The 13224-nt window shown below is 47.4% G+C and overlaps 1 protein-coding gene across 3 annotated transcripts in view; it reads left to right on the top strand.

Annotated features, from left to right (window-relative positions):
• LOC135423774 (ubiquinol-cytochrome-c reductase complex assembly factor 1) overlaps positions 1-6245 on the top strand; it is a 48867-nt gene extending 42622 nt beyond the window's left edge. For 2 of the 3 annotated variants that reach the window (XM_064674329.1, XM_064674330.1), the window contains exons 8-10: positions 234-311; positions 1684-1797; positions 5071-5836. In XM_064674329.1, coding sequence (XP_064530399.1) covers positions 234-311; positions 1684-1797; positions 5071-5205 — 327 coding nt within the window. In that variant the 3' untranslated portion in view covers positions 5206-5836. Of the gene's footprint in view, positions 1-233; positions 312-1683; positions 1798-5070 lie in introns of all 3 variants that reach the window. The other variant, XM_064674328.1, reaches the window with a different exon arrangement.
• Positions 6246-13224: the final 6979 nt, after the last annotated feature.

The raw sequence follows: 13224 nt of genomic DNA, 5'->3' as shown, positions 1-13224 counted from the left end.
CTGCCAGTTGTATATTGAGTAACACCAACTGCATTTGTGTCAGAATGAACAGAGCTATGTCTCGGGGGGTTCTACAGGGACTGACTGCACCAGGGTTTTGCTTACAGCTACTTCCTCAGCAAGCTGGGCTGGGGCACTGGTTCTTCTTTGCCTGCTCACAGTGAAACTGGTAACATTTTCTCCTCACCCCCTCTTTAGAGCCTACACTGATGGTTTTCTGGTTTATTTTTCAGATTAATTCTGTTGCTCTAAAGGAAGATTTGAAAAGTATGGTAGAAAATTTCTATGCAGCTCTGTTTGGATACGATGAGGTAAGAAGGATGTTTTCAGTGAATGTGCCACAACTGGGCCATCTAATTCATGAACTCAGAATATTCCAGATATTTGGAGAAATGTTATGTTAGGGAAGAGACTTCTTAGTTATGTACCCTGAATGAAAGAACTTTTAAGAGAACAGCACAGAGCACATAGATTTAAACCATGGGATGTGGAAGGGGTTAGGGTGTTCTTGATGCTACTTCTCCATCCCTGCTTGGCCATCACTAAATCATTTCCTCCCTCTGAATCCCATTGTACTAAGCTGTACTTTGAAAACAAAGAGTATTTATGGAGTATTTATAGGGAGTCTATGTGAGAATATTTATAGGCAGTACCTAATAATATGTGGGGGCAAAAGCACCACTGTGCACAAGTGTCTGCAGAACTTCCAAGAGGAAAATACAATGACATCATCTCTTTTTGTAGTTATTTTTTTGCTCTAGTGAGTGTTGCTCTTCAGATGCTCTTATTCACATAGTGGTACTATTTATTTGCACAGTGATTTACATTATTAATATCTTGTAAATGTAAAGTCATAGAGTTGTGGACAGTATTATACATACAAATTTATAATCTAGTTATAACTAGATGTGTCTGCCTGTGTTTTGTTGACAGTCTTTTTGGAAACAAAATGTCTGCTTCAATTAAAGGCAAATGTTGACTTTTTTATTTTTAACTGAATATTTTACAGTCCTGTTTTGCCTTTGGCAAATGTACTAGCAGAAAACAGGAGTTAAGAGACTATAGTGATAATACCACATAATCTAAGAAGACAATAAAAGTGGGAGAGGATTTGGATGAAAAGCTTCATGGATGTGGTTCCTGTATAAACCAAAGCCAATATTAGATTTAACTGGAAAAATCTACATGATTCTTGATGAGGAGGAGTTCTCTCTCATTTAGAATGAAAAGTAAAAAAGCAAAGCAAAATAGCAAAATCCAGACTACATTTCTGCAACGTTGGATTAAATATCCTTTAATTTTTCTTTTCCAAGTCTTATGGGCTTCACACGTTCCCATGAGATGGTGCTGCCTTCTCTGCAAGGTCACCACTTTTATGGTAAAGATTTCATAACACAGAAATGCAGTTATCAACTCCTGCATTAGGAATACCCTGACCCAGGTTTTTTCCAAATTAACTTGCCAGAATATTGGTTACAGGCTGCTCTGTAAATTAATTTAAGGCCAGGGTTGTTTTTCCATTCTGGGAAAGAGTGATGTTGCTGCCTTTCCATGTGCAGGGCCCGTGGCAGCTGTGGCTGTGAGACAGGTGCCATGGCCAGGGGCCAAGTGCACTGACGTGGGTGTCTCGTGTTCAGACCCTCTTCACGTGCAGTTTTTAATCCCCCTCTGTACTTCCTTTAGGGAATCTTGTCTGATGATCATGTTCTGGCAGCAGCTCTTTGGAGGAACCTTTTTAACAGGAACTGTGACGACCCTCGGCATCTGGAGTTACTCGTGGAGTACGTGCGCAAACAGGTACGGAGGGAGGCTCCTCCCCAGCCCCTCTTTACAATATTGAATACTTGTTTTTATTGCTTGCATATGTAGCTCAGTTCTCATAAATAAATCTGATTTTAATATTCAGTGATCATGTTTAAGGAGAAAAAGGTAAAAATATAAAATCTGGATTATATTTATTATAGAATCGGAGACTATCCTGGGTTGGAAGGGACCCACAAGGATCATCCAGTCCAACTCCTGGCCCTGCACAGGATACCCCAACAATCCCACCCTGTCCCTCAGAGCATTGTCCAAACCCTCCCGGAGCTCTGGCAGCCTTGGGGCCGTGCCCACTGCCCTGGGGAGCCTGGGCAGTGCCAACCACCCTCTGGGGGAAGAACCTTTTCCTGAGATCCAGCCTGACCCTGCCCTGACACAGCTCCAGCCACTCTCTCAGGTCCTGTCACTGGTCATCAGAGAGATCATTATTGCAGTTTGGTGAAAAGAGAAGCTCACAGAATATTGAACCACTTCTGCTCCTCTTTCTGGACATCTGCTATGGAGGGGCTTGAAAAATCTGTCAGAAATGGGCTGCAGCTTGTTGTAGGTTATAATTGTTGTTTTGGAGCTGGGATCCTCATAGTGAAATAGCTTGAAAGTCTCTGATGATCTTTGGGGGAAAGAAGGAAAAGGTTTTGTTTTTAAGACTAATTTCTGTTTCTTTCAGTTATTACCTGGAGGAGACAATACTGAGTAGTGTTTGTCCTCTTAACCTTGAGGAGGTTTGTGATTAAGGTTTCTAGGAAATGTTCATGGGATACAGCCCAGGTGGGCATCAAAGAAAAGGGTGAGAGAGGTTCTGGAGAAAGAGTGTAGGGTGTTGGACAGGGAACTGAGGACCAGAATTTCCACAGCATCATTCCCTGTAATGTTTCCAATACTGTATTCAGGATCAGATAGAGGTTTAGAGAGAAAGTATTTCGGTTTGTGTCTGAGAAAATGGCATGGGAAATCAAGGGCTAGTCTTCCCAAGGGACTGAGGACACTTTGGGAATGCCAGAAGGCTCTTGGGAGGGACTGGCTTAATTTAATGCTGAGGGTTGCTGATGCTTAACATCAGTGAGGCTGTAGGAAAGTTTGCAGGCAGCAAACACATATAAGAAGTCACTTGGGACAATTTCCTGCCAGATAGGGAATTCATTGCTCTTCTGTATATTCAAGCAAAGGTCAGAAGCAATCAGCAGTTCAACAGGAAAGAGGGATCAGGTAGAAAAATGTGGCACGTTGGGGAGGAATCAGCACAGGTTCTGTGCAGACAGGTCATTCCTGCAGATAGGTGGTGCACTTGAGGAGAACATTCCCAGCTTTACAGATATGTCAATGAGCTCTGAACTTTTACCACACAAGAACGAGGCATTGAGATTACAATTGTATTATCAAAACTTCAGCTCAGCACTCTGTAGTGTTTAAAAAAAATGTAAAACAAATGCTCAGAGCTATTAAAGAATAGAGAATAAAATGGTGCTGTCCTGCCACTTTTTACATCCATGGGACCTGTATGAGCTTGAATGTGTCTAGTTTGGGTGCTGACCATCAAGACAGACAAAACCTGAACTGGAGAAGGCTTAGAGAGGACCAATAAGGGTGACAGTGAAACAGCTCCTTTATTAGCAAAGAGTAGGATCCCCTGTCCAAAAAAAACCAGCTGAGAAAGAATAGGAGATAGCTCTGGGAAATCCTGAAGGCATGTGAAAGGTGTGCAAGGAAAGGTGTTCAGTGACACAGGAACGGGGGGACAGAATGTTGCCACTGCATGTGGATTCCAAAGCCACTGTCCATTACAACCACTTCAGACTCAAATTCCCTGAAAGAAAAGATTTTGAGAGGGAGGGAGAAGAAATCAGGAAGATAGCACTGTGTGCATGTGCTGTGTTTAACTCCTCCTGGGGAATCTACTGGTGGTGGCTGTGAGGAGCAGGGCATTGTGCTTAGGTGGCTTTTTGATGTGGCCATTGGTGCATTCTTTCCTCTGTTGAGAAACTCCTTGTCCAATTATCCTTTGTTTCCAGTAACATTGTGTACCAGGTCTTCCCCACAATTTCCTGTGGATCCTTCTCTAACATTGGCTATTAGTGGATGCCACAGAAAAATATACTAACAGGGCAACATATGCACTGTGCCCCTGCTCAGCTCTCCCAGCCTTTCTGAGCCAGCAGTGGTCAGCTTGGCTTCCACTGACCCTTGAGGGACTATTTTCTTTTTCTTTCCCCTCCCTGTATTTACAGTGTCCTGTGGCAGCAAGTTAATCCTATGCTATATGGCAAGAGGTTTTTTTATTTTGCTTAAATTTCATTAAATCCCCAAGTATTTTGCCCAGAGAAGCTGTGGCTGCCCCATCCCTGGGAGCGTCCAAGGCCAGGTTGGATGGGACTTGGAGCAACCTGGGCTAGTGGAAGGTGTCCCTGCCATGGAGGGGGTGGAACAAGATGGGCTTTAAGGTCCCTTCCAACCCAAACCATTCTGGGATTTCTTGTATTGTGAGGATGAATGTTCATTCCATGTTCATCTCCTCCAGCTCCTGTGCTTTTATGTGATAAATCCCAGGTGCTCCCTACTGGTCAGGCCTTTTTTGTGTACTGAAAAGCCTCAGTCTGTGTGAAGCCCTTTTAATGAGAGCTCTCCACAGGGTGATGATATGGGCAGTGTCACCTGCAGGAATGCCAGGAAGATAAAATGACTCACGGTAGCTCTGCGTGGCTCCTCTTTGCCCTGATGCCAAACTCTCAGAGGAGGCATTAGCTGAGGTGTTAGTGGAGAGCCTGACACAGGTGACTCCAGAGGATCTGCAGATCCTTATCTCCCAAGCCTTGCCATGGTGCTTTGCAGTCACAGAATCACAGAATATGCTGAGTTGGAAGGGACTCACAAGGATCATCCAGTCCAAGTGCTGGCCCTGCACAGGCCCATCCCCAGAGTCACCCCCTGTGCCCCAGAGGATCATCCAAACCCTCCTGGAGCTCTGGCAGCCTTGGGGCTGTGCCCACTGCCCTGGGGAGCCTGGGCAGTGCCCAACCAGCCTCTGGGGGAAGGACCTTTTTCTAATATCCAACCCAAACCTTCCTGACACAACTTCAGGCCATTCCCTCGGGTCTTGTCACAGTGGGAAGCGATCTTTTTAGGTCTACCTCGTGCAAATGGCAAAGCAGGCAAAAATCTCCCTGTTGTGCTTGCCTTCTGCACGTGTTTGTGCAGCTCTTGAGAGCCTTGACTGGGTGATGGGACAGTGGCAGTGCCTTGCTGTGCTTGCAGGTGCAGCACCTGGACGCGCTGAGCGGGGAGGACCTGCTGCTGACGGGCGAGGTGAGCTGGCGGCCGCTGGTGGAGAGCGACGCCCGCAGCATCCTCAAGCCCCTGTCCCCCGTTTACAACGACGAAGGACTCTGAGATCCCTGTGGGAACAGCTTGGGAGGCGTGCCTGAAGTGGGACTGGGCCGAGGCTGTGGGCTCAGGAAGGAAAATCTGCTGTTGGAAGAAAAATGTTTCATTAGCTATCCCATCCGTGGTGCCTCAGTAGCAACCTGGACAGCCATACTCCTCTGAACCCTCACCCGCAAGTAAATCCTCCTTGGTTTGAGAACCTCTGTCCTTTTTGTGGCCCTGAGTGGCCCTGGCTGTCAAATGGACAGAGCTGCCTTCTGTCTTTAGGAAACCAGGTATTCACCATGACATAGAGTTCTCTCAAGAAGACATTTCTGTCCTTTGCCTCGTTTAAAGAGCTGCTACCCAGAGACACGGTGGTGTCCTCTGCTCCCTGAATGGTTGTCAATGCAAATCTGAGCTTTGCATATTAGATGTTAAATATATGTTTTAAAAGCCTGATATTGAGATGGAATGGTCCATCTTTGCTTTAGTGCAGTTAAGAATTGCTTTAAAAGATTCTGGAGGGTTTTCTGTGAAAATCCTTTTTTAGAAACTCTGCTCTGTTGCACAAGAATGAGAGAATGCAAAGAATAATGCACGGTCCCCAGCAATCCTCTGTGTCTCTGGCCATCTTAGGGAGATTAAAGCCCAAATCATGGCTGGGCTGGCACTAAAAGCTGCCTCAGTACTTGATGTTCCAGTCTGCCTTGCTGATACTTCCACGTTCTCTGTAGAGTTGTGCTCTAGGAATTTCTTCCTGAAAAGAACATCCCTGTTTGTGTCGCTGGGACAGGACTCTGCCATCCTCCTTACCCCATAACATGGTCCAGGGCTTTTTAACAAGACCCATCAGTGCCAGAGAAAACTTTCTATGGCTGTGCAGGCAAATAATGCCAACACAGTAATTAGGGGAGCAGGAGCTGCACTGGTGAGATCAGCAGAGGCTGAGGTGCTCTGTGTGGGTGGAGGGTTCACCAGGCTGTTTCCAGGTCAGTGGCAAAACCAGTTTTCATTTCTCTCCTGTCCAAAATCCAAGTCAATAATAAATGTCAGTCTGGGTAAAATTGCTGTGTGTTTGTTTTTTGTGCCCTGTGTGCTTTTGATAAGAATAAGCCCTCTAAAATCAGGGCTTATTCCTAATAAAAATATTAAACAAAAGTCAAAGGTGATAGTCCTTAATTTATGAATTTAATCCTCAATTTGTGACTCCTTAATCTGGTGAAAGTGTGACTGTGCCTGGCTGTGACTGTTCTTCCTTCTCAAGTTGCTTTCTTCATAGTGTGTGTGTGTTGGGGAATATTTGCCATCCCTTCTCCATGCAAAGAGCAGTGGGATGCAGGATAGAGGCTCCCAAACACTGCCTTGTATTTTTTTTTTAAATCTTCTCTTAGGGAGCCTTCTGTGTATAAAACAGGCATTTTGTTATTTTTTTTCCAAGGCGAACTTCCTCAGTTTAACTTGTTATAAAATGAGTCATGTAAAGAGCCCCTCTCTGTGTGAGGTGTATCCCTTCTCTGTGAAAACATTACAGCCCAAACAACTTGCTTGCAGTTTATTTAAGATGCTTTTGTTGAAAGCTGAGCTAAGCAGAGAAACCTCTTATGTGTGAAGTATTACACAGTGTGTGTGAGATAATAACACCTTGTAATTCATTACAGCTGGCTTGTATTTACATAAAAGAAGGCTGAGCTGTGTAGGAATTTGCTGATTAATTTATTTTTAATGAGAGTGAAGTATACCAAGTACCAAAATAAACTTTACTTTGTGTATCTTACTGCTCCTGAAATAGGTGGAAAAATTAATGGTAGATATTTTGGCTCAAAGCTACATACATTAATTCATATACAAAACAGTTATTTAAACTTTAACCCCTTTTCTGCTATGTAATTTAAACCTGGACTCATGTTATCCATGCCATGGGAACACGGGACTGGGATTCCACCACCATCCAGCCTGAGAGACCGTGTACGTCTGCAGTGTCCACGTGAAACCAGGAGCTGCTGGAATCCCTGGGACAGCTGGTCTGGAGGTGACAGTGCCCTCTGTACTCTGAATGTGGTCAAAATGGAACCCTTCCCTGTGTTTATGGGCAGGAGGCTCCAGAAATGATGGTGCCAGATGCACTCATTAGCATCTGCCTTTGCTCCTTTTATTAGGGTGAGAATAAAGACCTGTAATCACGGCCCTGCCTGGGCCATGAAATGCTGCACCCACCCGCTGGCTGGGCTGAGCCAGCACTGGGGTGTGTTTGGGGTGTGGGGCTGGTGAGAAAGTAAGGCAGAAACTGTCTCTGAGTTATAGAAAGGTAATTTGTTAGAGAGGAAACATCCACTGGAGGCTACACAGGACCAGGGAAGAGTTTGCTTCCCAGTCATTAGTTAGCCAGAGACAGGATCTGGATGTACAATATTAGATTGGATATTGGGAAGAAATTCTTCCCTGGGGGGGAGGAGGGCCTGGCACAGGTTGCCCAGAGAAGCTGTGGCTGCCCCATCCCTGGAAGTGTCCAAGGCCAGGCTGGACGGGGCTTGGAGCAACCTGGGCTGGTGGAAGGTGTCCCTGTCCATGGCAGGGGGTGGAACTGGATGGGCTTTAAGGTCCCTTCCCATACAAACCATTCTGTGATTCTGATATGACCTCTCTTACTCTCAAGAGGTGAAGAAAGGTGAGCTGGAAAGGTGTTATTGCCAGTATCTTATGTAAGACATCTTCCTTTACATCCAGAATTTTAGAGTCCTTGAAAGAAAATACATTTCCAGTAGCAAAACCTGCTCCCTGCAAGTGTTCCAGCAGCAGTGACTGGCAGGTGAGTGATTCTTATGCACAGCACTGCTCCAAGGGCAGCAGAACAGAGGGGTCTGAACCAAACATTGTAAAACCCACCTTTTCCCATTTTCAAGATTTTCCAAAGGGAATGATTGAAGGTGTTTTGCTTATGGACACTTCTTTGTTTATGCTGCTGGGTTTTTGGAAAGTGGTCTCAGAGCATCTTGGGGGCACTTACTGTATTTCAAGTGAACATATGCCCATGCATTTCTTCTGGAAGGAACCTTGTAAAGCACTTTATCATCCATCCTGATCTCCTGTCTCATATACAGAATTTGGACATCACTGGTTATTCCAAAGGACTTATTCCCCCAGCTTTCCCAGGTATCTTGAAATGAAGAGCCATGAGCCCCTAGGAAGCACTCAGGATTTCAGCTGGATCTTGGCTTGCTCTCTGTGAGCAGAAGGGTCACTGCTCAGTGTCTTCCTTCTCTCCTGTTTTGCACTAGTGGGAGAGCAGGAGCATGTTTTGCCTCACAGGGTCAAACTTGGGAAGACTCTTGCTTCAGGCTGATTTTCTTAAGACATTTTGGAGTAGGGCAGAGTCATCTGATACCCTTCGATGCCCACTCTCTATTTTAGGTGTTTAAATGTTTTTCTGTGCCCTCTCAGCTGCTGTGCTCACACCACATTTGGGTATTGAACTGTTTTCCCTGCATCTTTAAAACACTGAAGTGCTGAGAGCATCCTGGGTGATCTCTATTCCTGTGCTGTCCAGCGCTTAAGCCCTGCTAAAATGCAACTACCACTTCCCAGATTTGTGACTCCCATCTGCACCTTCCACAAAGTGACAGTTTCAGCTGTGCCTCTGCCCCACCAAGCTCTTGGGTCAGAACTGCTGCTCCTGACCTGGCAGCTGGACTAACCACTGTCCTGTGTCCCTTATCCTGCCCCTCACTCCAAGGATTGAGTAACACCGAATTTTTCCACTAGGGCTTTATATCAGATGAAGAGTAGCAAAGCCATAGGAAGGTGAGCATCAGCTGGGAGGGGACTGGTTCTGCAGACCCTGTGATGTGCCACTGCCACTTCATGGCACCACTTTGAGGAGCAGTGGGAGCCGTGCCTGACCCTGGGCCCCACTCGTATTTTTCCACATTCTCCTACTTGCAGCATTTCTGTGGGACTGGTTTAATCCTGAGCACATAGCAAGGGTTGTCTGCATCCCAGGGATGTGCTGAAGTGCCTCTTGAGCATTTGGAGAGGTTTGCTGATCGCCTCTACAGGTGTGCTGAACAATTCCTGGAGCTCCACAGCCAGACTGTGTGTGCTTTCTTCAGGAAGATGAAAGTCATGGTGGAGGGAATTGGAAAGGTTTAAGTTAACACCTGGAAACTTCTGTGTCTTTCTAACTTTTCTGCCAAGAGAGTTGTGCCACAAATACAGTGGTCATCTCAGGCCCCAGTGCAGGGGTTTGGTTGTGAGTACATGGGGTTTTTCCTTGGACGATGCTGGTGGCAGCTAATTTAGAATCACAGAATATCTTGAGCTGGAAGGGACCCACAAGGATCATCAAGTCCAACTCCTGTCCCTTCACAGCACACCCTGAGAATCCCACCCTGTACCTGAGAGCATTGTCCACATTTCCTAGTGGAGACTCCCCTGTATAGGCTCCTGCCCTCCCCATCTGCCTCTTCACATCTGCTGTGCTTTGTCTGATCTTTGTTGTCTCCCTGATTAATAAACCCTAATCAAGGCTTCTTTGCTCTTTTTCCTACAAGAGGCTGTGATGAGCCTGTGCCCTGTCCTTGCCACTGACCTGGGCTGTGTTCAGCTTGCCTGGGCCTTTAGGTACCCAAGGCTGGATGAACCCCCCTTGCAGCCTTCTGGGTGCTGGTTCTCCTGTGCTGTGCCATAGGGAGCAGTGTCTCCATCTCTCGGGCACATTGTCTGCATGGCCTGGCCCCGAGCACTCCCCATGTTCTCCTGAGAAGTCAAGGAGAGGGCAGGAGCTTACAAGGGAGTCCGGGACTTGGTGAGGACACGGGACAGGCTCAGCATGAGTGAGCAGTGGGCTCTGCTGCTTGTGCAGTGCCCACCTCTCCCCTGTCTGCCAAGGGACTGTCCCCGGGGGTGCTGTTGGCTGCCCGGCCTCCTGCTGTGATGGGGCAGTTGCACATTAACAGTCCCGTGATCCTTCCCAGACTCCTCTGGTGAGGTTTATTTTTTACCACTGCCCCTTCTTCAGGCGTCCAGGGCTGTCCTGTGCATCCTACGTGTGTTCTTCCTGAAGTTGCTGAACATGTTGAGGGAGTACTTGTTTTGCTTACAGTCATTCAACCTGCTGAGCAGCTTGTTCTGCTCATTTGTGGGACAGAAGAGATGGTTGGGCCTCATCCTTCCACTGGGAATGCAGAGTGTGATTCCACCTTCTGCTGTTACATTTCAGTGGCTGCTCCAGATGTGATGTGCTGAGAGGAGCCAGGGAGTTTAGGTCCAATGGCAAAGGATCTGCTGGAGGGACCTGTGGCAGGTTACTGGGAACACTTCTCTGCACACAAATGCAGGAACTATCAACATCTACTGTCCTGCTCTTGCTGTCTCGTGCAGGTCTGTTCATGTAGGAGGGCCCTGCACATGCTGCCAAGCCTGGATCCTGCTGGGAAGCTGCTGCAGCTCTCCCAGGGGGTGAGAGCTCCTTCATGCTTATTTCGGGAGCGAGGAGCCCTGCACATTCATTAATGACTCTGTCACTGACTGAAAGAGAGAGCCAGGCTCCTGCATTCCTCATCCCACCTGCCAGCTCCTGGGCTGCTCCACATCCTGTCAAAAACCAGGCATCTCATGCAGATTTACTCACTGTCCCACATCCTTCCCTGCGTACCCTCTTCCTGCTGGTAACCAGGCCCACTGATGTCACAAAGCCCACTTCCATTCCTGTGTATTCCCTTTGGAAGGAGGGAAGGAAGGGGTGTCTGAAAGTGCTTTTTCCCGTGTTCAGCGCAGGGCAGCAGCCGAGGGAGTGGCACAGGGTGGTCCCTCTCCTGACAGCTGTGCCCTGAGCAGCTCAGGGCTGGACCTTGGAGGGCCCCCACAGCAGATCCATGGCCACACACTGGTTTCCCTGCATGGCACAGGGGGTAGTTGGGACCTCAGAGCTGCAACAGGAGAGAACCTGGGCACATGGTGGGAACACTGCTGGGCACGGGGGTTCTCTGCCTCCCCTGCCATCACTTGTGGATGGATAATTTGACCTGGGGCTGGCAACTGGTGCCCAGTGCCCTGTGTGAGGCTGCCTGTCCCCTAATTTGAGAGAGCCCTAAACAAATGGAAAAGATGAAACAAGGAATTTGTTTGCTGCCTCTGTGTCTGGAAGAATCTGTAATGCCATGGTTGGGAACCTCGAACAAAATATGGGGAGATTTGACTCTGCACTGCTCTGTGGGTTCAGTGCAGGCAGAGCTCAGTTCAGGAACTACAACTGGGACTTTTCATCCAGCTGTGCTGGCTGTGTGCATCTGGCCAGTGAATTCCACACAGTGGAACGCTGCTGTGCAGTGCCTTCCAGAAATGTCTGTAGAGAAGTGTCTTGGAGCACTGTGATGTTTTGTGGTGGAAGATGTGGGTTTCAGTCTGAAATAAAGGGAGGGGGGAAGCAAATCTGGCTTCCCATGTTCCCGGGTGAGTGCTCTCCCAGAACTATCAGGAAACAGGCTGGCAGGCTGCCTTCCTTGTGTGCGTGAAGAGGAAGCAGCAGGTACATTCTGTGGAAAACCCAGGCAAGGCACTTGTGTTTGCTGAGCTCCAAGAACATCTGCAGTGGGATGCAAGGATGAAGGATTGCCTAATGCTTGGATCCTGGCTGGGCTCAGGTATCAGCCAGAGCAGAGCTGCCCAGGGACATCGGCTTGGAAGTGGCACTTGGGGGGGTGTGTTCAGCCAGAGGGAATTTTCCTCTTGTCTTTCTGTGTTGATTGCAGAAGGTGTGCAGACAACACTCACAGATAAGATCCCTGCTTTTAGCTGGCAAAAATGGGCTGATGTGATTCCCACATCCTGTGTTGGCCAACGAGCCTGTGGAGTGCCAATTATAGACATTTATCTCTTTGCCAGACAGCAGGGACAGGACACCTCTCATCTAATTTTAGATGTCTGCATGGTAAACCTCTGTCCCTGACTGGCAGCCTGAGCTCCTGCTGTTTGGTGGGGAGAGATAAAGCCCTTCCCAGGCACATTTCATGGGACCTGTCTCAGTGTCTGCTGCAGGGTAACTGACTCCTAGAAGTCTCTGCCTCTCCCCACCAACCCTGAAGGAGCCCAGCCTGACAAGCTGGGCTGGAGATGTTTACATCGTGTGTGCTTTCATGTGCTGAGGTCCATGAGAAATTACTGGAGGAAGAGTAGGTCATTACCAAACACCAGCTGGAGGCAGTGTAAATCCCTTTAGAGAGTCAGCAGCAGTTGTTTATGTGGCAGAAGATATGCATTTGATGACTTTTTTAACATTCATGCTCTCTTCAGCTCTTTAGGAAGGCAAAAAGCAGGGTGGTGTTACCCTTCTTTTATGTTATCACTGGCAAAGCAGCTCCAGAAAAACACCCATTATGTTACTGCCCCTTCCCTGTGTTATTTCCCCGAACTTCCTTACCTTGGGTTGGCTGGTCACCTCACATTTTAAATTAGTTATTCTTTAAACTGCTCTAACACTTATTTTCACCTGTAACACTTGTGTGCCAGCAGCTTTGTTACAATTTTGTCCCGTCTCTGCTGCTATTTTTGCCCTTGTTTGCTGCACCACAGCAAAGCCATGACATCCAACTTCTGTTTTCTGATTCCATCCACTCTTGCTTCTGTTCTTGCCATTTGCACAGTCCTGCTGAGGCTACATCCTGACTTCAGGCATCTAAAGACTAGACAGCTAATCTGAACTAATCATCCCACTCAGCTCTAGTCCCTGGAGAGTGATAGTCCCTGGGGGACATGATTCATCCCAGCTGACTTAGAGCCTGCTGTGTGAATGTGCTGGTTCACACTCAGGCGTGGTCATCCCTCTCCATTGACAATCGCCCCGTGATTATTCCAGAGCACACATTTAGCTTTTACATGACCTGGTTTAGCCTGAATGAATTTAATCTCCAGGGATTTTATAGATAAAAGGCCAACTGATTAGATCAACTCTCCAGCCAGTTCTTCATTCCCTGGTTGACTGTGAGGAGCTCAGTAGCTCCAGAGTGAGCTGAGTGGGGAGGGAGGTCCCGTGTGCTCCTCTGTTTGTCA

Source organism: Pseudopipra pipra, chromosome 17 (genome assembly GCF_036250125.1).
Source record: "Pseudopipra pipra isolate bDixPip1 chromosome 17, bDixPip1.hap1, whole genome shotgun sequence".
In the NCBI taxonomy this organism is placed as follows: Eukaryota; Metazoa; Chordata; class Aves; order Passeriformes; family Pipridae; genus Pseudopipra; species Pseudopipra pipra.
Note: the sequence above shows the minus strand (reverse complement) of the source record. Positions and strands in the feature narration are given on the sequence as shown.